Source organism: Lingula anatina, chromosome 5 (genome assembly GCF_051362555.1).
Source record: "Lingula anatina isolate TDL-2025a chromosome 5, LinAna3.0, whole genome shotgun sequence".
NCBI classification, from domain to species: domain Eukaryota; kingdom Metazoa; phylum Brachiopoda; class Lingulata; order Lingulida; family Lingulidae; genus Lingula; species Lingula anatina.
In genome coordinates, this window is record NC_141771.1 from 18,673,348 (window position 1) to 18,697,930 (window position 24,583).

Sequence of the window (24,583 nt, forward strand, 5' to 3'; positions counted from 1 at the left end):
TACGTGGTTCAATGAACTTGTCTGAAGGTTTTTTTTGCTCGGTAACTCCAAAGTCCCACTAGAAAAAGCATAATTATCAAAGAGAGCACAAAATGAGTTAATTTTCAAATTTTCTAGGGATTAATAAAACTCATACTAGTTATTTCTCAAACTGCACAGTGAATGCTTGCTTGCAACCACCTGCTATATTAGCACCTACATATTAGCCCCCTTTTCCTATTGAAGGGTGAAGTTGAGTATACTATATATGAGATTTATATTCCAAAATTAATTTTTCTCCAAAAAAAAAATTAAATTTTTTTTTGACTACTCATAAATCTCATTGCTCAGGTTATATATGGATTATCGTTTTTGTTTCATTTTAAATTTAATAATTTAATTCTAAATGACTGGTCAATTAGACTTCCATATCTTCTTGTACATTTTAGAAGGAACTATGACCCCATTCCCACAGACACTATCGGTGTACTCAGATAAAGCTGATTGCACTCAGCAAGAGTCCCACAGATTTGAAGCGATCTACACAAACCAATGGTGTCTATGGGAATGGGGCCTTAGACAGTATCCAGTGCCTTTATTTAAGAGGGTTTTTTTATAGGTTTTTAGGTCCTAATTGGAGAAGATATTGAGTAGCTTTGCTAAATATATGTAGACATAGGAATTATGACTTTGGTAAATTTTCAAAAGCAAAGTAATAGTCTGGCCATCATGTACAGTAAGAGAGCCGCCTAAGTGGAGCCATCATGCTTGACACATATACGGGCAAATAATTTCTTAAACAAAACAGTAGGAAGCAACTTGTGGAGAACCTGTAAAAGTCAGTAAAACCCCCTGAAATGCAATTTCACATTAGGAACCTCTCAATGAATGTACACTTTCTTAGTTACTGTAGCGCCAAGAGCGTGTCGCTCAATGTGAATGGGACCCTCTAGTCATTCTGTAATCTGTCATTTTGTCTACTGCTAATTTGACGACTCCAAAACAAAGCCCAAGGTAATTAAGAGCAATCAAGAATCCATTCTTCTTCACCAGAACCAAAATTGTTAAGCACTGTGAGATCTTCCTTGAAATTTGAGATAATTGCTACAATGCATTATTTATTGAATTAATTCCACTGTGTGAACTCATCAGATATTGTTGCAGAAAGGGAAAACAGTGTATTAAATGCAACAAGGAATTGAAGTGAATAATTGCGATGGTACTCTTCTGATTAAATGATAAAGTGACTGAGATATATCTTAATTACAGCACTGGAAGATGAAGTGAGTCTATCTGTGAAATATTTCTTCTGAACTGGGCTATTTCTCAGAATCTCTTTTGCTAAAATAATGAGTTATAGGAAGACAACTTCTAGAGGTGATATCAACCAATGATTATATACCCAAATAAGGGGCTTCTCAGTTTATAATCTATAAACTTGAAACAACGGAAAGTCAAAATTCACAATTGCAGCCTCAATCAGAAGACATGACAAACAGTGCATTAAAACCGTTTTCCATTCTGGCTGGATTCCAAAGTAGAAATATATATAGTACAAGCCAAAGTGAATAATTGATACTAATCATTACCATTATTTGTATCAAATCTTTTGCCAGACAATGTCTCAGCTTGAGAACAATACTGGCAACTGTTGTTTATAATATAATATTGATAGACACATTTTCTCGTTTATGGCCAACAATGCCTACAGAAGCTAAAAATACACCTGTGATGGCCGATAATGTAGTAACAGTTCCACTCGATCTATGTTCTCAATTACCAGTAATACTTCATGCACCAAATGCGGGTAACTTAATGATATGTTTGCCTATAATGATAGCATTGCATGAAGACATAATTTCATGTGGATGACACATTCAATAAGGATTGCACAAACACAAAGGTACCGCAGTCCTAGGGCCATAATATTTAACTTGATGGCTTCAGTTGAAGGCGCTTTTTAAAATTTCCCACCTTTAATAATTATGTAGAGGATGTATTACGGACATCTCGCTGTGTACAGATTTCTCTTTCAGAACTTATCATGGAGCCAGTTGGGCCCCTGGGCCCATGGTATGTCGGTACGCATTTCACAATCTGTTACGTTCCGCTCTTTTACTCCTTTTCATAAAATTGTTAGGGTGACTCCCGTTAACGCCCAACATAAATACATAATTATTAAATATAGCAAATAATTTTACTTTTCAAATATATTGAATTTATAAATTGGTCTTAGCACAGACTACGTTCCCATAACCTTATTGTATTAGCAGGATCGACCTTTCTCAGCAGCGATTCTCGCTAAGGTGCAGACAACGTAAGCAGCTTAATTGTCTGGCAGCCCCCCCCCCCCCCCCCTCAAAAAAACAACATGAACAACATCGTGGACCACAAAGTTTTTCCGACTTTACCAAGTACTTCATGTTAAGAGGGGGCATGGCAGACATTTAAGCGCTTAAATTGAATGGAATTTAGGGAGACTATCTGAGGAGTTACAACAATCCAGCCAGTACATTAGGGTTTGGGAATGGTCCCAAAGACCACAGTGACAATGAATTTAAGCCGTGTTTAGACTTAAAGGCTGCCTGCCTCATTTTGCTTTAATTGTTCTACCATTTGGTCTTTAAAACTAAGCCCATGCAGCATTAAGCTACTGTGATTATACAAATAATTTTTACTCATGGTCACAATAACTTGACCACCCTTAATAATCTCTTGTATAACACTTTTAGACCAACGACTGGTTTAACTTGGATTTTAAAAACTACATGAAACAGATCCCTGGCAAACACTTTAATTATGGCCCCATTCAGAATAGGGGACTAACTATTCCATGGGTCAAATATGGGCAGCCCACTAGAAAGCTTCATTGTCTATTAGCGAATTCTAAATGGGGCCTATGGCTTCATAAATTATCTGTAATAGCATGTCTGAGACCACAAATCTTCAACTCCTATACAACTGCATGTACAAAGGTAAATCCTGAGATTAATTTTACTGATGTAATCTTACCACAAACTAAAAATTTCATGTTTATAATATTGAATGAGTAACCACGCACCAATGAATTACACATCATGCAGATTTCTCCCATTTGCACTCAATGCCTTCTTTGATACACTCCACCTGGTTCAAACAGCACTCGAATTAATATAATAGGGCTCATTCCCAATAAAATAATCATTCTATAGAGATCGACCCGACTCTGTGGGGATCTTTGCTGAATGCAAACAGATAAACAAACGTCAGGGGCGGATTAAGGCCGTCTTCTGGGTCTTCCGGAAGACGGTCAGTTTTTCAAGTTTACATTGATGGGTATCTAATTTCGTCTGCCAGAACATGGTCAAAAATGAAGGATGAATCAACAAAGATAATTTGGAAGACTGTCAGAAAATATCTTTGGGTCCGTTCCTGAATGTGCCTCTTGGCATTGAGTAAATAACTGAAAAGCTGGTGACTTTGGCATTGAAATCAAGAGGTGTATTATTCTTTCATTTTGATTGCATTCAATATCAATATCCGACCACACTTCAAAAGAGATGCCGCCGATTCCCGATGGTTTCTCCACCTCCACACGCACCATTACTGTGAGGGCCTAGCAATTAAACCTCAGAACCGAGATTTAATCCATTTAATGGTGCACGTGAAGTCTGGGAAACCATCGGGAATCAGCAGCATCTCTAAAGAAGTTTGGTCGGTCATATTTATAGTCAGCAGATCAGTTAATTAGTACTTGGATCATTAGTTCTGAATGGGGCCTTTAACTTTTATATTCAGGTTAAAAAAGAACTTTGTACATGCATGCAACCTTCTCTCTATATATAAGAACAATCTTAGATCCATTATCATAATGGTAAAATTTCATGGAAAAATGATATTCAAGAAAGGCCCGTAGCCGGGGGGGGGGGGGGGGGAAATAAATATTAACTACACTTAATTCATCAGTGCAAAACAATTTGTCCCCTTTTTTGTGGCTTCAAAAAATGAAAATGCTGGCAATAACGTGGAAAATGCATTTCTCGGTTTTCTAATCTACATGTATGCAGATCCCAGGCACTCAAAAAAATGTCATTTCCAGAAGCTAATAGGTATAATTCTTAGAGGGTGAACTCTAAAATTCAAAGGTTTATAGGAATTCGCTGGAACCTGAATAAAAATATTTATCCATTTGCCAAAATATCTATTTCCAAACATTGTAAAATGATGAAAATAACAATGTTGCCATTGCCTTAACACGTCTGTTTTTTTTTTTATCTGAGCTTTTGATCATGATCTGCCGTAAATCTTGTGGCTGCCAAAGGGCCTAACAAAAGCATTGAACAAGTCTTGGAATTCTATGATTCTGTGGAAGCTAAGAAGTTGATATCAAATATAAATTAAGAAAACTTAACAAAAGGCTGAGGACATAGGCATAATAATCAGAACTGAATTGAAGCACTGCATTAATTGGAGTAAACCTTTCCAGATAAAGAAATAAGAATTAAATAGATTCGTAAAAAAAAAAATATATATATAGTGAAACACCTGCAAGGGTTATGAAGTGGTAATGTTGCATGTCATTGACTTAAGCACCGACAAGAGACACTCATACAGACAGTAAAAAAGGGAAAAAAACTGAATTCTCTGCAAATTATCTTGTACAAATTAATGGCCATGTATCAATCTTCTTCTCAGGTTATCTTGCATATGCTTGAATAACTTCCCAATGGCTTAATTCAAGATAAAAAAACTGAATAATAGCTATCAAATTTGCAATTCAACTGATGCAAGTAATGCTCTCTATCATCTAGGCCCATGTAAACCTTAATTCTCTCTCTCTCTCTCTCTCTCTCTCTCAGTGCATGTTTGTATGTTTTACAATATGTATGGGAATTTCATATGCATATGTTTCTTTTCTATTCTATCTGCCTATGCATGCATGTGCTAACATATGTGCTCATAAGTAACAAAATCTTAGGGACCATTCAGAATGAGAAGAGTCGAGTGCTAGCTGGTCCATGGCCTAAATATGGCGAACCTACATAAAATGAAGACCACTTAATCCTGTAATGGTCTCTCTGCCTCTCACACACCTACCCACGCATCGTCCCTCAACCTGTCGAATTGAGCCAAGATTTAATTACTGTGCCCCTGTAGGGACGATGCAGGCTGTGGACCAGCTAGCACTCAGCTCCTTTTGTTCTGAATGGCCCCTTATACAGAAAAAAGAGCCTTCGGATCATTTACTTAATTTAACTAAAGTTATCAATTTTCCAGTGAACCACATTCATTCATGCATAAAAGATTCTTTGTGAATTAAGTGGATTATGCCTTTTGTAACATGACTACAATACATCAGAATTTTATTCATTTGTTTCAAGTTACTGGATTTTGTGATGTGACTTTCCTTCATGGTGACTGTGTGAAACATTCATTTATTTCTTTTTGTTAATCTGTTTTGGGAACAGGTCATTTTGTCCATACATTATTTCATCTTTATTTGTGAAGTGTGAAAATAAATTTCTCTCTGATAAATAAGTTAAACAAAATTTACTTAATTGTCTTTCTATCTAGCTCATTTCCATTTCCATTTCTTTTAGAACTCCAGTTTCTCTTTTTCAAATGAGCGACTTTATCTTCCAATTTTATCCCTTCTGTTTATGTACATTTCATGATAGTCAAAGAAATGTACCAGCATGTGCAGTCCTACTGTACATACATATATATATATATATATATATATATATATATATATATATATATATATATATATATATATATATATATATATATATATAACAGAACTCGATTACGGGGATTCTCTAACAGGGAGCCAGTGCATCTGCTTTAAAACAAGTGTATTATGAGTTTCCTTGGGTGCGCGGGTGAAAAGATCAGGGGCCGATCCAAAGCTATTTTCTGACAGTCTTCCAAATCATCTTTGTTGATCCATCCTCCACTTTTTGATCATCTTCCATCAGAGAAAATTAAATACCGTCAGTGTAAACTTGAAAATCTGACCATCTTCCGGAAGACTCAGAAGACGGCCTAAATCCACCCCTGAAGATGCACTAAAATTCTCATTATTGGTTTTCCTTTTTTTTTTTTACAGGAAATTGACCCAATATCTTTCCCAGAATAGAACTTTTTTCACCAAACAGGTGCAGTAGAAGCTCAACAAATGAAGAAAAGTCACCTTTGCAGAAAACAAAGATTCTTTTTCTTAGAACCCATTAATCCCTAGGCAAGAATTTCCCAGAACGCGTGTGGCAAAGAAGGGGTCATTAATCTCAATATACACCACTTCAAAAAGGTAACATTTTTTTTTCATTAATACATTCAAATCAAGTAAGATATTTCAATTAATATACTGAAAAATTTCATCTTTTTATCTGTTATTGTTCACGTGAGGCCAGAATGTAATATCATGGTTCTGTGACTCTTACAGCTATCTCTGGTTCACCTCAAGCAAAACAAAATTGATACACGTGCTGCAAAATGTCAATAAAAAAACTATTTCTCGTGTCATTACCTGCTGTTGGTTTTCCCGTTGTGTCTTCAAACGTGCCTCGATACATCGTCTAGTCTCTAAGAACGCTTGGCGCTGAGCGGCCTCCGTGGGGTAGTGAGTGAAGACCCCGGCAATATTCACACAGATGTACAGGAATACATTGGCAACTACCTAAAATTGTCAAAGTGAAAGATTAAATTTAATCATGAGAGAATTTTCCAACAGCACAGTTAAAACAAAATCTACAAAATAACCCTACGTCACATTGTACTGAGGAAATTCAATCAAATGCAAAAGCACATGCCACTGTAATGTATATAATATTGATAATAATTAAACCAAGCACAACATGCACATTAACAAACTTAACTATTATATAAGTTTATTTTTATACAGCTAAACTCCAAGTCGAACAAGGTTTCCAATTCCCATTGACACCTGCAGTCTACATAGATAGATCCAACTCTGTGGGTGGTCTCACCGAGTGCAATCAGCTTAAATGAATGAAAGGCCTCTACTTGGCATTGAGTGTAGAATACAGAAATGCTGGTGATGATAATTAACAAGACATTGGAAAAAAAGAGAATGTCCATTTTATTCAGTTAAGCTGACTGCACTTAATTAGCAAGATTCCCGGCCCACAGACTTGGATCAATCTGATGGTGTCTGTGGGAATGGGGTCTAAAGCTTGTCTTTTTTTCTCATACTTTATCTTGATCTTAATATCAGTAGAAACTTAATTAAAACTAAAAACAGAGTCAGACTTCAGCTTGGGGAGTGAAGCTAAAAATATAGCACTGTAACAGCTATAGCAGCCAGAGAAACACAGAAGCTGCCTAAGGTGTTGCTTAATTTGGATCCGAAACACTAATCAGACAAGTCCTTAACATTCAACATCATACCTGACTTTATTATATATCAAAGTGAAAGTAATTCTGAAATTAATTCATTAAAACTGAAACCTCAATATCCACTTGTAATACTTCCTCTGTTTATTAGCTCAGTCTGAATTGGGTTTTTAAAGAAACCAGTTTGAAATGACAATTTTATTTTACGCATGTCACTAGCAAATGGGTGTATAATGCTAAAACTACATGTAGCATGGTATATGATTTAACTGGAGGACCAAAGTGTTCATAAGTACAAAAATAATAGAAATTGAAGATTATAGGATAATTCTAATGAGACGGAAAGATAAAAAGCAACAAACTGTGAAAAAAAAAAAAGGATCAATACAGAACTATGATCTGCCAGTACTTCAAATTAATCAGACAAATGCCATTACTAACACTGGGAAGGCTATAGTAATGTGAAATCAGATACTAGCTGTCAGGCAATACTACAAATTGAAATCTCCCATAAATTAAGGATGCATTAAGAGGTGTTTTTATAGTGGCAAATCAAGCACAAAAGCACCACCTCCACATACTACACACTCTAAACAAGATTTATACCAATTCTGACACCCTTAATCCTTAGAAATGAGGAGAGGATCAAAAAGAGAGTATACATGCACCACTGCTGTGATACATGTGCAATATTCTGTATATAACTATTAACCTATTTATAACTAATATATATATGGGGTAACAACACTGGAACATGGGCAACAAGGCGCCGATCTTCTGAGCACGTTTTTTTTTGCTTAGAATATGCACTGTATTTATTTTCATAAAGTTTGGAAAATGTAACATTAAACATAAAAAAATTATCAGGGAAGAGTACACTTAACTTCACAGAGTTGGGAAAGCAAGCTACGATCCTGAATTGGCGGTTAAACAGTGCTGACATGAAGCCATTTTTCGTGAGTTACATGCCAAAAAGTGGGCACCAGATATAGCTAATGTAATTAGTCCCATTTAGTATTCATGTGCCCGGGTCATTACGTCAGCGATGGAAATCTCCAATGTTTACGCTAAGTCCCTGGGCCGAATCTGAATGGGGAAATGAAGAGATGGCAGGTACAAATCAAGATGGAGTCAAACTCGTATCTCCCCACCCCAAACCCACCCTTATCACATCATATATATTTTGCCTGTAGGACCTGGACATCAAAAAACAGTATTTTTCTTTTAGATCAATTAATGTGACTGTTATGATCTGCATAAAAAGTCGAATCAAAGATGACATTTCAAATTACAGATTGTAATTGGATATCGTTAATCTTGGATGTGGCCCAAGAAATGGGGTTGATTTTCTCTTCAATAACCAGAACCCACAATTATATTTCTGACAGTGGGAATATGATCCATATCATAATTTCATTACAGAAACAAAATTCACAGCAATCAATGTAATGGTGTCTGTCATCATTTATTTAACTCATTCTCAGGAACGATCTCTGATCTAGGCCATGCAGATCAATATCTGCAATTAAGAGATCAAATGGCAGCTTGGCTATGCCTTTTTTATGGGCATTGTAAGTCACATGGATAATTAACTCTTGTTGCAGATCTGAACCTAGTTTTTGGTGAAAATTGAGAATTTTAAAGGCATTAATGGAGTTTCAGATCTAAAATTAGTTTTTGGATTAAAATTGGTAATTCCAAAGGCAAATATGGAGGCATGCATGCAGATCTAAACCTAGTTTTCGATAAGAATTGAAAATTCCACAGGCAAATATGGAGGTATGCAAAACACCCCAAACTCTATTACATGCATATTTTCGAAACAAAAATATCCTTTGCAAGGGAGATGATCAAGGGGGGGGGGGGGGGGGGGGGAGAGAAAAGAATTGACCCAGTCCTTTCTAGATACCTGGAACCCACCATTACTTCGTTTCACCTGGGAATAAATCCCAGGCAATGTGGAGAAAATGTCATGTCGACCATCAAACATTCCAGTCAAAAGCCGATGCCATTAATGCTAATTACTTGATGTAAGACAGCAGAAAGCAATTGTTCATCTTCACAATAGCCAACCAAGTAATGGAACATGGAATTTGAAGCAGATTCAGCACTTTAAAGGTTACTAATGCAATTTATGTTAGACCTCAGTTGAGCAAAACCAAAATCCTGAAAGATTTATCAACCTAAATCTTGCATTAATTTTCTATACCCTACACAAAACTGCTGAGAAAATTACTATCGAAGATAATTGGATCTTATGATTAGAAATATGAGTAGGGTTTTGGATAGGGCATACTTTGGTGATGAAGTGTACAGGAAATGTTTTGGAATTTCCGAGAAAATCACTTATTTTGCTTGGTCTATTATGTTCAGTGTGCCACTAAATGACCACATTTGGTTTGATAATACCAGAAGCCATATTTGCTTTGACAATGCCGAAATTGCTGTCCTTTTCAAGCCATTTAACATTTGTTCTAGGCAAATATAGTGACCTTCAGACCATCATCTGAGCCACACACTTCCCTGATAAACAATTAAGACAAGCAAAAACAACTTTCTCACTACCACTAATAATTAACGCCCATGCCGAAAGCTGGCACCTAAATAGCATCAATAATGCTAATAATAACTTGGAAGTTTTTTTCAATCATACGCAACAATAGACAAATGCCACCGAGGCCTAAAACACAGTAGATCATAAATCAACCTTCCAATTCTCGTTACAGAAATGTCATTTTTCTCTGCTCTCTAGGGCTTCTGGGTCAGCATGTCAGGACTAACTGAAAATATCAATTCTTTTTGTGACATTTCCCGAAACCAGTGGGAGGCATTTTGACTAGAACAACATAGTTTTCCCCTTGATAATATCTCCACAGCAAGATCAGAAACAATTTTTCAAATTAGTCTGAGAGAAAAAATAATCAATTTTCACACAAAAAGGTACTTGCAAAGATCAAGAGAAAGTTTATTAACAAAATATCTGATATTTCCTGGAATAAAGCTCTATTTCTTTGAACAACACTGTTTCTGCCAGCTAGATAGGTCTCTAAACCAAATGTTATCAGCAGTAATTATTATCACTCCATTTGGGGAATGATATTTTACAATTTAATCTTCACAGATAGAGAGAGAAATATTGTCATTTAGTCAATCATTTTCCCTGGCAATATCAATACTTAGACTCAGTCCAGATGGGAAGCATTTTGCAATCAGAAAAGGCATAATTTAGCTTGCTCAAGCATACAGTGTTAAGTGTACAGCATGTTTATTTACTTATTTATTATTATTATTATCTTTATTTATTTTTATTTATTTATTTATTTATTTTTTAATCTAAAACATTGATTCAAGTTCATGAAAAGATATCAGTAAGTTTGAAATACTCAGTAGATGAGATTCATATAAGTCGTCATTACATTGAGAGAGAGAGAGAGAGAGAGAGAGAGAGAGAAAGAGGGAGATCATACGAGAGAGAGAGAGAGAGAGAGATCAAATCTACTGTGAACCCCAGCCATAATTGCTCAGAAGAGACTGAAACTTAGCCCAAGACATTAAAACCACATCTATATTGCATGATGCGTAATGGGTATAAAATGTGCTTAGAGCTCCTAAATGATCCTGTAATCTTATTTCCCCCAATAAATCCGATTTATTTTTTAAAAAAATAAGTTTTCATCATTTTACTAATTCATTCTAATTCAATTCAAATGATTTAATTGATGGCATTATCAATTTCACTTCCCTGAGTTCAAAATTCTAAAATGTCAGACAATAAATAAATGATGGCATCCCAATGCTTTTTGAACACATAATTGCAGCTGTCATGTAAGACTACGGGGCTTTCATGGACATGCATTCACTTTATTACACATAAATTCACACTCCGATAGACCATATATCTTTTTTTTTTTTTGGTGAAGCAAACTTTTAGAAAAAAAGGACCTCTCATCAACTTAATTTTTCAAACAATTTGTTTTGAGAGTACTTGGATATCTACCCTAGGTTCTAGATTTCAGTATTGCCAGCTCAGTCTTGATTTCAACCCATATCAGCAATACCGACTCACAGTAAAGCTTACACCCCATTTCCATAGATTAGATCGACCTAACTCCCTGGAGGTTCACGCTAAATAGCTGTCAGCCGGGCGGACACGAAAGTTAATTACCCCCTTACAGCTTGTAGTAGGCGGGACGGACATTTAAGTCGGATTATCTGAAAGTAATCTAGTGAGACTCCCCGCGGGGATAGATCGATCTAAAATCTATGGGAATAGAGCCTTACACATGGAAAGGTGTAGTGAGCTATGCAAGCTAACTTTAATGCCCTGATACTCAGGGTACTGTATATCCCTCTTTGTAGAAGTGTGCATGGGGCAAATTATTTTCTCTCAGCCAATAGTAAATTGATTCCAGATGGACTTTATGTCCACGTTGCCTCGCAATGAGGAAGAGCTTCTTCGATTCTTTGCATATTTCATGTGAGCTTTTATCTTAGGAGAAAAATTCAGCAAACATCCATATATTGCAGTAACATAAGGGAAATATCTCACACTTTACTAGCTAGTGCTCTCATGTTTATTAGACCTATAAAATATAAAATATACTCTTGTTGTATGGGAATGAGTGTGGTTTCTTTAATTATGGGTAAATATAGAGAAATGCACAACATACATAAGTCTGGGGTAGCGCTAACACTCGCCAATTTAGCCAAATGCTAAAACTGACTTAAACTGGCTAAAGAAAAGGGGCTTGATTTGACATGTTTTAGCCAAATTATAACCATTTTGATAACAAATTGACAAAAATATGGTGATTTGGCTAAGTGAAAAAAATTGTTAGCGCTACCCCAGTAAGAACTTAGGCTGGTATATATTATTATACACATATATTTTTTTATTTTTTGGTTTAGCCAAATGGATAAATTTTCTACTTCAAATAAACACTTTTAAATAATCCATATTTGCCTTTGACAAATAAACAATCCTGGCAATTAAATGACATCTAAGGATCTCACATACATGAGCATAAAAAGAAATAATATCAAAATTAAACAAAAAAAAACATCAAATCTTAATTCATCATAAAATACCTTCAGTCATCTGCGCTCTCATTTCTGTAATGCACACAATTAAGTAGCAAAGTCACAAAGTGCATCATGCACAGACATGGATGGATTTCAGATAATCAGACAAAAACGAATTGCAATTAATCTGAAGGTTGCATCTGAATATAATAATCGCATTTGTTCTTGTGCCTAGCATGGAGCATGATCAGGGTCTCTGTATGACGTACATAGTAATATATCAAGCCTACTTCTGAAACATGGTGCACATTGCTGATGCCTAAAATGTTAAATTCATTCCGTAAGTTTGTGACAGCATTTCTTATGCAGATCTGAGAAATTAAAACAGTTTAAATACCTTAATTCATGCAGATAATTCAAAGTAAAATATCTCATCCTGAACGGCACTCATGCTGAATTGCATAATTTTCACAGTCTGGTGTGTGTGTGTGTGTGTGTGTGTGTATGTGTGTTTGGTAATATATTTATTCCAACAGGCTCATTGGAAAGTAATTACTCTACAAATTTAAATGTCATAAATCACCAAAATAAATTAATATGAAAGAACCTTTGAAGGCAGCATGATTTAACACCCAGGCTTTAATTTCCCACCCACAGTAATGCACAAAAGCTAGAATCTGTTTTTGAATTTCATTCAGCATGCGGGAAATTGAGCACTTTGAATAACTGCAAGCATTGCATAAAAATAATTTTGATGCTTTCTTCTCCTACATTCGTAATAAAAAAGGGAAAAAATGCACTGTTTTAATTTCCTTTAGATGAATCTAAGTTTTGCCTGGGTTTGAAGCAGCTTATGTATTGGTGCATGCAATTTTGCCTTTAATTTTATCAGATTCACTGCATATCATGCATCCAGCTCTATGAGTCCAGAAAGTCATCGATGGTCGGAAACAAATTAAAATGGCTGCCATCCCCCTTGTTGGGTGGGTCCTAATTATCAGTTCGTATACACAATTGCTGGGATATCAACCCGAGATCAAAATATAATAATTATACAATTAAACATCTGTGTCTGTACATATAATAAAAATAAGTTAACATTACAGCTAGACCTAATTTTAAACCACTTACATAATCTTGCACTGTACTTTCTTGTTTGTGCGTCACAAAAGCATTATCTCCAACTGAGATAAGAAACTTCAATTTCAGCAGTTATGGGAAGATGTTATTGGGGGGGGGGGGGGGGGGGGGGGGGGGGGGACGTGAATAAACCTGCATCTAAGATTCTTGTTATGTCTAACTTCAGCGGTAGCGGTTTCTGAAGAACATGATAATGAGAAGTTTAAGACAACCTAACTAGGTATCGAGAGAGTTAATTTACCCTAGCTGGTTTATCGAACGTATGTGAGCATGCAGTGCGTGATTGGTGTGTGAGTTTAAAAGGCAGTTCGTTCACTTCACAATGACCACGATTTCTGGCCATTTGATGTTGAGGCCTGCATTTAAAATCATGAATGAGCAAAGCTTAATAAAAAAATTATAACAACTTGGTGATCTACCGTATAAGCATTATGGGCTGTACGTTTCGCTGTTTGTATCAGAGTTTAGATTCATAAGGGTGCATTCCCAAGAAAACTACTCATCTACATAGATTGACCCAACTTAGCCGGGATTCACTCTAAATTCAATCAGATTACCTGAATAACGCACCTCCTTAAGCAGCTAGGGGGAAATTAACTTTCGGGTGCATTCGGATTCTAGAAGCTTTTTCGCTTTGTTTTGAGTGCAACCAAATGCACATGAAAGTTAATCCCACCCCTTATCTGCCAAAGGAGGAATGCTATTCAGTTAATTAACATTCAGTGCGAGGCATGCTGAGCTGGAACAATCAACGTAGAATGGCAGCTTCATTGGAAATGCATCCTACATGCAAATTTATCCTAAGTCTTCCATCACAAAAAAAAATTAATTAATTCAATAATATGTGCCAACTTAAGTTCTTTAATGTGTTTTTGAACAGCTCTTCATCTTCTTAAAATGATTATATACATGTAATTAATATTAATTCATAAGTTAGATCCATGATTGATGATGCTTAATGGTGGTTTTTATTGTTAATTAATGTTTCCTTTTCCAGAGCCAAACGTGTGCATCATTCTGCAACTTTTTAGCTTCCATTGTCAATAACAATTTTAATTGTTAATAATATATTTAAATATAATATAGTGCAGCTTTGAAATTTCAACATAAAAGGTCTTATTTGCATCTGTTTAAAACAAACCATTCAAGTTTTCATTGATAATTCATTTTCCTAAAAATATCTAAAAAAATGAACAGTCATTTCTGATAACAAAACCAGATACCGAAATTATTCTCATCTTTTATTATAACTGATATAAATTTTCATATCATCTGTGAATACATTCACCTATCCATTTGTTTGTCTGTTTACTTGTTTTGTTATCCAAACAGAATTTTAAACTGTCAAACTTAACACAATGAAAATTAATACCAAATTAATAATGATAATTTCTTAAGCACAATCTTGCATGTTTTTACAGTTACAGGTTCTCCAACTACAAAAGCTATAAAAAATTGAAGACAACCATTTACATTCCAATAACACAGTTTCACTGAGATTATCACTAAAAAGTTAACTCCATTAAATTCAGATTTTCACAATTTCTGCCCCATGCAGTGCCTTCAGCCTCGATTAGCCCCCCCCCCCCCCCTCGTCTTGGGTCACATTCACAACCAGTTGATCCCGGAACTAACAGATCTCTGGATCAAATACAGCCAACCCACTTGACACTTTGCCATATAATCCCCTAATAGACATTGAACATTTTCACTGCAGGGATTATACCGTAAGCTTTCAAGTGTGTCCCCCATATTTGATTCTTAGACCTCGTAGGTCAACTTTAGTTGTGAATGCGGCCATAGGTTAGCTCCGATGATATCCATTTAGACAAAACAGATTATGCCTATCTGTGCCACATTATCAACTCTGGTTAATAAACAGGATGGCTTGTGCATCAGTAGGAGCTAATTCCCTCATCACATGATTGAATTTACAGACAAAGGAATCCAATATCCATCCCCCAGTGATTTGAAAAGTGCTGATATTGGCCATGCGAAATGTTGTACTCACAAAAGTAAGACAACTCCAGTGATAAGCAGGTGCATGCCTGGTTTGTTTTACACAGAGAGAACTGCCATTTAGTGAAAAGTCAGAAAAATATGGTGTGGGGTCCAGGGGACCACCAAGGCCAATGACATTCTTGGCTCCCAAAAAGTTGGGAATCTGCCAATAGTTGGAAAAGTTTCATCCCCATTTCCACGTAAATAAGCCCCATCCACCCCCAAGCACCCCAACACCCCTTTTACAAGCAAGGATGCATCGAAGTTACTGTTACACATGGAGCATGCTACTAACATTTTCTATATATGCAACTCGAATTAAGTCTACATGTCAAAGGATGAACCACATTAAATGGCTTGGTCAGTAAAATAAAACAGCTTTAAAACTGCAATTTCTTCAAATTTCTGGTCAAAAATGTGGCCTTTTATCTGTCCTCCTGTTAGTGAAAGGGTACAATATAACATGGCAATGTATGGCATATTACTATCTTCAAAGGTACCTTTAAGGCTCTATTCCCATAGATTTTAGATCGATCTATCCCCGCGGGGAGTCTCACTAGATTACTTTCAGATAATCCGACTTAAATGTCCGTCCCGCCTACTACAAGCTATAAGGGGATAATGAACTTTCGTGTCCGCCCGGCTGACAGCTATTTAGTGTGAACCCCCAGGGAGTTAGGTTGATCTAAAGTAGGTCGATCTAATCTATGGAAATGGGGTGTAAGAATCCATGCAAGTGCAATTGCAAGTATGATCCATGCAAGTACAATTGCCTGTAAAGATTTACTGGCTATAGGGAAAAAATACAATCATACCAGAAACTGAATTTTTCTGGTTGGAAGCCAATAATTCTGTATATTATAAACTTGAACTCCTGTAAAACCATTTATAAATATATAGTAATCATGTGCTTCATCATTATGCCCTCCATTCAAACTTCGATCTACATTTATTAGCTATATTTGAAGAGGAAATTTTTTTATCCAGCAGGCCAAACTAGTAGTTTTATTTTAATTAGTTTTAAAGGGTGCTGTTCAAACCAAATTCCATATAAATAAAATGTTGATACCTTGGAAATGTAAAGTGAGCACGTGTCTCATCTCCTATAGCCCCAAATTAATGTACCCTTAGGCTAGCTATTCTTTTTCATCTCTTCCCCCCCCCCCCATAAACACACACACACAAACAGAATAATGAGCTCTACAATTTTGCCATTCCTATACCCTACAGTAACTTTTCTCAAGTATTCTTTTATGTTTGCCTCTCCCCCCCCCCCCCCCCCCCCCCCCCCCCCCCCCCTTTAATGCAATGCTGGACCTACCCATGATAAGAAACTATTGAGATAAGCAATGCGTTAGAACAACCATGCCCAAGGCAAATTAGTTGCTGGACATGTTTTGTGTAAATAGTCTTGAATTTTTCACAACTTGCAGAGCAATTTCCCTTGAGGTTAATGAACCAAGTGGTAATGAACTTCCACCCTTTCTTAATATCCTGACACGGAGCAATGACCCAAAGATACTTTTATCATCATGACGCTCTTAAGCTTTTTGAAAATGTAGGAGGTATTGTTCCAGAACCAATACATCCACACATGCTTTGGTGGCTAATTAAAACACAATGCTGCCGCAAAGGGTTCTGTTCAAATAAATTATGCAAGATGAATGGTTTGCTGGCAAAGATCTGGATTACGAGGTGACCCTTCGAGAATGAAGTCTTAAGACGAGAATATCGATGCACGGTATTTCACTGCATCTTCTGGAATGCGAATATTACAGAAAAAAATATTTACAAAATTGTTAATTTATTCTCAATTTCTAAGGGGAAATTACATTCTTTTTTACTGTAAAAGTGGACTTACTTATATGATTTAAACTGAAAAATAGTACAGAACCTTCATATTCATCAAACTTTTATTCTGAGTGGAAATTTTCTGAGTAAAAAGACAGTTCTTTCAAAACTCCTAACACTTTCCATTAATGTGAATACACAAAAAAAAATTATAAATCTTTTGCAATAACCGAGATTATATCCTCAACATTTATCTTTAAACCTAGATTAGCTTTAAATCAGTCTATTTTGCCAGCTCTGGACCAACATAAATATAATTACTGTTACAGTAGCAAGGACAGTTCGGCTAAAAGTCGCAAGGCCTTTCAGAATTGGCAATTTGAAACTTTTTTTAGCTTTCTAAGATCAAAGCTAATCATAAGGCTGCCTGATGCCTTAGATGGCACACGTTGCGTCACTGCCATAGACAAAAACATTGGAAACCATATAGAGAAAAATAGAAATCTTTGATATCAGTTGCCTAGCTAAAGCTGGGGTTGGTTGGACAAAAGAGCTATAGACTAGAATCCCATACCCAGATCTACCTAACAGGATTGATCCATCTCCTAGGGGTTTCTCACTTAATTACTTTTAGCTTAAGCGGCTTAGATGTCTGGCACATCTACTGAAGCTGCTTAACTATAATTAATTACCCCCTAGCAGCTTCAGCAGGTGTGACAGACATGTAAGACGCTTAAGTTGATTGCAATTTAGCAAGAATCCCCTCGGAGAAAGACCGAACCACAGTAAATATGAGAGGGTCTGGGAATGGTCCCTTTGTCCGTAAATTTGGCTTACATGATTTCAAGATAAATCAACTGTAATCCATTTAAATTAAGAAAGAATTGGTCTGAAACAGAAGCTGCAGTTCTCCTGTTACCAAGAAAAGCGCAACATTGCATTAAATTGGATTACTAAGCTATCACTCATTTATCTTGGTTCAAAGCAAGTTCACATTTTGGCCTGAAGATTCAAATCAAGCATTTAGCTAAAGAGCCTTTGTGACACTCGGGGGCCCCAGCGACTAATTCGGATCTACTGCTAAGTGCCTCTTTACTTTGTGCACCATCCAAGAAACCCTGTGATCAAGCTGTACAATTCATTAAGTAGACAACTGCTGGCTCTTTAACATCAGTCAAAAACAAGGATATCTATCTAATATAAATAACAAATCCTTTCTGTTTACTTCAACTACATAAATGACTGACAAAAATAACCATATTTTACCTATTTTTCAAATAGGAATATGACACTCTCTCTCACATACATTCACTTTGATATATTGCCCAATTAATGGATGTGATAATATGAAAATAATCACAGACTGAATAAGGTTTTAATTAAGCCATCTTTCAAATTTACACATCAACTGACAATTGTGGACATTTCTTATAACGAAGCTTTCTAACAGCCAATTTACTCAACTTTGAAACAAACATGTTCCAAACCAATTCCATTAATTCAAAATGTCACTTTTTTCACAAAACAAATGAAAGACTTTGGCTTGAACCCAAATCACCATTCAGAATATTTTTTACATTCTCTGGAAATGAAACAATTTATTCATTCAAACTTCTTTTGTTTGCCTATGTCAGATTATTTATTTACTTACCGGTCTCCAAATATAACTGTCACTGCGATTGATGACTATGACGCACAGGGTATGAACAGCAGCCAGGCCAATCCCTCCGAACACCGAAACTCTCATTCTGACGGGCAGCAAACTGTAGGTCATATATATACAAAATATGCTCAACCAGACCCCTTCGCTGGCCGTCCTTGGGGACGTATCTGTGGTGACAAGTATCACCATAGTGATCATAAATATGAGGATGACATATCCAAGCGAGACAAGGTGAAGTTGAGAAAAGGAGCTTTTATTACACAGGATTTGTACCACGATGAAAGCGAGGAAGAGTAGTCCGAAGAGAGTTCCTTTCAGAGGCGACGTTTGCCCTCCTATGTAATGGAATGCAACTAGAATGACACAGATTGTCATAAGTAGAGCCATGAGTTGAGTAAGATTATTTTGGTTTAGTTTAAAAAAGTAGCGCTGGTACAGAATCTCCAGCTGGTGATCTTTGAATTTTTTCGTCCTAAAAACATTCTGCACTGTCTGCCATTTGCAACAACTGTCATCAGTCAGATTCGATTCCATCTCCATCTGCAAGCATGTTGCTTCCTTTCTGTGTGCCTTTTTTTGCTTTTTCTCTCCTGCTTCAAATTTTTCCTGTGCTCTATCCCACGCAGACCTCCTCTTTGTTTGGGAGAGCTCAGAGGCAGGGCGCGAAAGGTTTGGCGAGACATTAAAACTGTTCTGCTCAATGCCAGGATGTTGAGCACCACCATTTTGCTTCCGATTTCTGTTCGGACTAAGTACCTGAACCTGATGCCTAATCGCACCCTCCTCAGTTGAAATATCTCCCTGCCTCCCACCATCTATATGGAGGAGGGTGTCTTCGTCTGCATCCTCCACTTTGACGTCCTGGTGTAGTGGACCTATACTGTTGCTTTTTGTTATCCGCATGCCAGGTTTAGCGACTGCGTTCCAACTGTAGTCTGAGCTCATAAGTTTTTGATTTGCCTGCGTGGATCATGTGCTCATTTATACCAAGGCAGCTCCAAGTGTGTTGCCACAGGTGCTTGATTACGGCAGTTTCAATAAACACGTTTACATGTAATTTTCTCAATTCTCCATTTCACTACCTGTTTTCATTAGCAAGGCAGCTCAGAGTACAGAACATCACAGACGAGTTTTTGACAGCTGTGATTAGCAAGTTTTTATATTTCAGTGAAATTTCCTGAAATCATCAGCGGCCTCTCTTGCCAAGTCGTTTGTTTGCTCAGACGATAATTATCCCCTATTTTACTCAACTGCAAGAACTGCAAATCAGTTCCCTGCTTCATAATTATCACCCAACAACTGTTATGAAAGCTTGTCTTTTTTTCTGAGTAGGAAAGATAGTATGCAGTGCTTTCTTAATCCATTCCTTGTCATAAAGTAACACAAATATTTTTCTGTTTAAATCTTTCTCCTTGTAGGTACAAATTACCTCAAATGAAGGAAAACTTCCCAGTTTTGTTTCTCGATGTTCCAATATACATCAAAATATTTGTCCAATGGTCATTGTTAAATAACCTGATGCCTGAAGCAGCATAACTGTACCGAACTTTGACTAATGGCAACCTGCATACCTTGTATATTATAACTATTATATGTTGACCGAGTCCTATGCAAATCACAAATAGGAAATTAATCCCAGTCAAACTGAAATCTTACAATTCACAAGTTCATCTCACTTGACAATTTGACTTCCTGCAGCCGTGTGGAAAAAAATAGTCTTTTAAATTATACACTGAGAAATATTCTGTCTGATAAGGTTGTAGAATGTGTTCAATCCCTAGTCATGAATTTGCTAATTGCCTCCTCGTGCACAACTACACCCGATTAAGTTAAAGCAACAAGGCATAACATCAGCAAACCAAAACACATCTCCATCCACGCTTTTAAGTCTGCTGGCTGTGGCTTACAGCAATTAAACAACCACTGGTTGATCAGTGAAAGAAATGCTGGTAGAGTGTCCATATCATCTCCGATATCAGTAATTTGCCATGATCAGTCAAAACAAGAGGAGCTGCACTGACAGCCGCCGTGATGATAATCAATGGTTATTATTGCGATCCAATATCATACAGGCCCACTTCACAGTGAAGGTATTATGTATACTTCTTGCAGCGTATTACTGTAACCCATGCCACACCAAAGCACTGCTACTGCTATAGCTACATGCAATGCAGTTCCTTACAAAAAAATGTGTGTATGACAATGTTGGTTAAATAATGGCGGAAACACACCCCATTCCCACTGTCAAATCAAATTTCTTTCATCAATACCCGACAAGACAAATAATGTAATTGCACCTTGGTATTGTAATAGCTCCACGCTTTTCACTGGAACTACAACAGGAAATCATCCTTCTCCATTGGCACGTAAATCACAACAGATTGATCTTCAAAGGCATCAATACGGTTACAGTTCAAATTATTCCCAATGGACCTTCCAGTGGGTACAATGTTATATGCACTGTAACCATGCAAGTTCAAAAGTGCACCTCCTTCGCAAAAAGGAGCTCTTCAGTTTTTCTCGATGAAAAAGTGTGCAGCCATTTGGCAAACAACTGATTAACGGAGTTAGTGTTTTGTCCTACACACCAAAAAACCAACAAGAACCTTAGTTTTATGTCAATACAGGAAATTCTTAGTACTTGTCCTTGTGTCAGTCATTGTAAATTAGAAAGAAATGAGTTTCAGAGTGTAGAATTGTATGGGTGCCCTTTTATCAATAGCACAATAAAAATTTCTAATTTGTTCTTCCTGTTTGCTGTTCAGCACTGTTTGGCTGCTTGCTGTTCAGTTACAGTTGTAATTCAGAGACAAATGGACCACTGCTTGCTGTTTCTCTCTCTCTGCATTGCTGTTTCAGAGTGTTCCTTAGCTGGTCTCTAGAATGTCACAATGATCTTCTTAAGCTCTCTCTATCTCTTCTGCCAATTCACAATAAAAATGTGTATAATCTCCCTATCAAACCCAGCTCAAAAAATGACAAGCAAATGATACTGTCAAAAGTTTTAGTGGATGTGATTCTTTCTTCTGCTTGTTCCACAAAACTTGATGTCATAAAAATTTGTATTACGTATGATGTCAAGTAGAATCCTTCCAGCTGTAAAGTGCAATGTTTGGCATCTCCTTCACAAGAAAGCAATTATGTCTATCAAACTGCTATCAAAATCTACAGGATATCACTGCCTGCTTCAATCTGTTTTAGCTGCTGCCATTTGTTTTACCTTTGAGATTTTCTAGCTCGAGCAACAAAATGCAAGCAGTACCATGGGCCAAATCAATGAGCATATTCTCAAGCAATTTGCAAAATGGAGTGATGAACGTGCAATGCAAGTTGTGTTAATAAGTCTTAGCCTCTGGTTTACAGAAGGTTGTAAGATGATTGCGGGAGCACAGGTGAAGGCAACAAGATTTTTCCTGATGGACTGCTTCTTCGGTGCATCTGAAAAATAAAATCAACAATATTAAATCATCACAACATCTGCTCTGTTTACAGGGTACATCACAAAATTTAAAATACTGAGCACACATGACACCATGATATTCCAAAATCTCCCTCCAATTAAATGATAATTTAATTTCTTTTTAATAACACACAAAAATATTTCCTACAGATAGCAAATGAACACCAATGCCACATTCTAAATTTGTCTCCTTTAGTTCTAGATAGGTAAATCAAATAATACTAATTTTATTTTAGTCCTTCGAATTATTCTTGTAAGTAAGAAATAATTTAAAAAATACTTTAAGTAACATTGTGTTTAATATTACTATGATAATGTAAAAAATATGTACATAATTGTCAATCTTGATGTAATATTACATAATGCTTAATATCATGGTCACCACCAAATTAAATTATATACCACTGTTACAAAATGTAACCATCACAGGGCTTCAGACCCATGAGAACTCAATGGCATGTATGCCAGAAAATTGCCACTTGAAATCTTCATTAAAAAATATCATTTCATGATGAAAAATAAACAATCTTCATTAAAAAAAGATCATTTCAAGATGAAAAATAAATCAATCAGGCTGGATTTCTAATCAAGCATTATGTAAGTCCTGTTACGAAACCCCATAAGACTGAGAATAATAAGATGAAGCTTGTTTTTCCTTATCCTGTGTTTACAAGCAAAATTCTACGAAAGGGGGCTGAAACACTTGCAGTGGCAGCTGCGACAGACACAGGTGATGGTTATATACACCAGTGATAGTTATATGTCCAAACAGAGAGCGTCTGTCCAAAAATACAAAAACCATTCTACAGTTTCAGGATAGGATATGACTCACATTGTGAAGATACTCCCAACAAAATAGGCATACAATAAAATATGCCACCAACCAAAAAAATTAGATACAAACCACGACAAACCCCTGTGACTTCAGCAATAAAATGCTGTACATAACGCTAATAACACAAATTGAATATCCAACAAGCAAGCTATCTACCCACATTATGTGGACTTCATCTTACTTCTTTTTTTTTTAGTTTTCTGAAAAAAAATGAACATTTTCAGGCATATCAATTCAAGATGATAACAAATTTGTTAACAGCAGAGTTTTAATTGTGGAATGTGGTACACGTGGAGCAGGGGACATCATAAGAAGATTAGGTGGTGGCGCTTTAAAATGGGCCTGCCATATTTGATCCGCTGATCTGTTAGTCCTGGTGAACTAATTCAGCCACCTTTGGCAGATATGAGACACTTTACATGAATTAGGTGATACAAATATCAGGGGTGGATTTAGGACGTCTTCTGAATCTTCCAGAAGACGGTCAGATTTTCAAGTTAAACTAATGTTTTCTGTCGGAAGATGGTCAAAAATGAAGAATGGATCAACAAAGATCATTTGGAAGACTGTCAGAAAATATCTCTGAACCCACCCCTGAATATGAATGGAATTATAAGCCACATGCATCAGGAAATTAGACTTGTTGATAGACTTTTTTCTCAAACATTTGCTCCCTATTGCAGAGAAATTAGAAAATCTTGAAAGGAAAGCTAGCCATATGCAAAAATAGTCCCAAAAGAGCTACTAGTTCTACCTAGTAAAATTTTGTTTAAAATAGCTGCTTAATTCTCTTTTAATTACTCTATCCCAAAGATCCAACTGAATATATATTCCACAGCTGTTGTTTATAAATTATGCCAATCATGCAATTATGATTAACCATATCCCATTGCCAAAAGTCTGGTTGAACAGGGTTATATAATCCATAGCCAAGATGGCTACCATTCCTATCCAAGTCGTCACATAATGTCTGATATCCTAAAAGACAAGAAGGGTCATTCAAATTGAGCTTAAATATGACAAAAAACTGACATCAACCAAAAGGCAAAATTTGTAAAACTATATCTTAGACCATTACCTATTCAAAAAAAAAAGGATACTTCAACCTGCAGGAAATTTACATGATTGCATTTCATATTGACAGTCAAAAACACCTTGTTGCCATATAACATCCCAGTTGGTACAGTCACCATGCATCCTAAATTAAGGAGGGGGGGGTTCCATTATATCTTAGAATACCGACTGTATGGCCTTGTGATCAGTGTCCCCCTCAAAGGCAGGAAAACATTGGATCGAACCCATCTAGGTGAGAACGTCAACACTCAGACTCTATCAGGGTCAAAACAACGCGTAT

The 24,583-nt window shown here is 36.4% G+C and overlaps 1 protein-coding gene across 1 annotated transcript in view; it reads right to left on the bottom strand.

Moving 5' to 3' along the window:
• LOC106171289 (adenylate cyclase type 5) overlaps nucleotides 1–24,583 on the bottom strand; it is a 57,250-nt gene that overhangs the window by 21,915 nt on the left and 10,752 nt on the right. The window contains exons 2-3 of the mRNA XM_087013206.1: nucleotides 18,923–22,372; nucleotides 6,491–6,640 (exon numbers count right to left, since the gene is read on the bottom strand). Of these exons, the coding sequence (XP_086869332.1) occupies nucleotides 6,491–6,640; nucleotides 18,923–19,879 (1,107 nt within the window). The 5' untranslated portion in view covers nucleotides 19,880–22,372. The remainder of the gene's footprint in view (nucleotides 1–6,490; nucleotides 6,641–18,922; nucleotides 22,373–24,583) is intronic.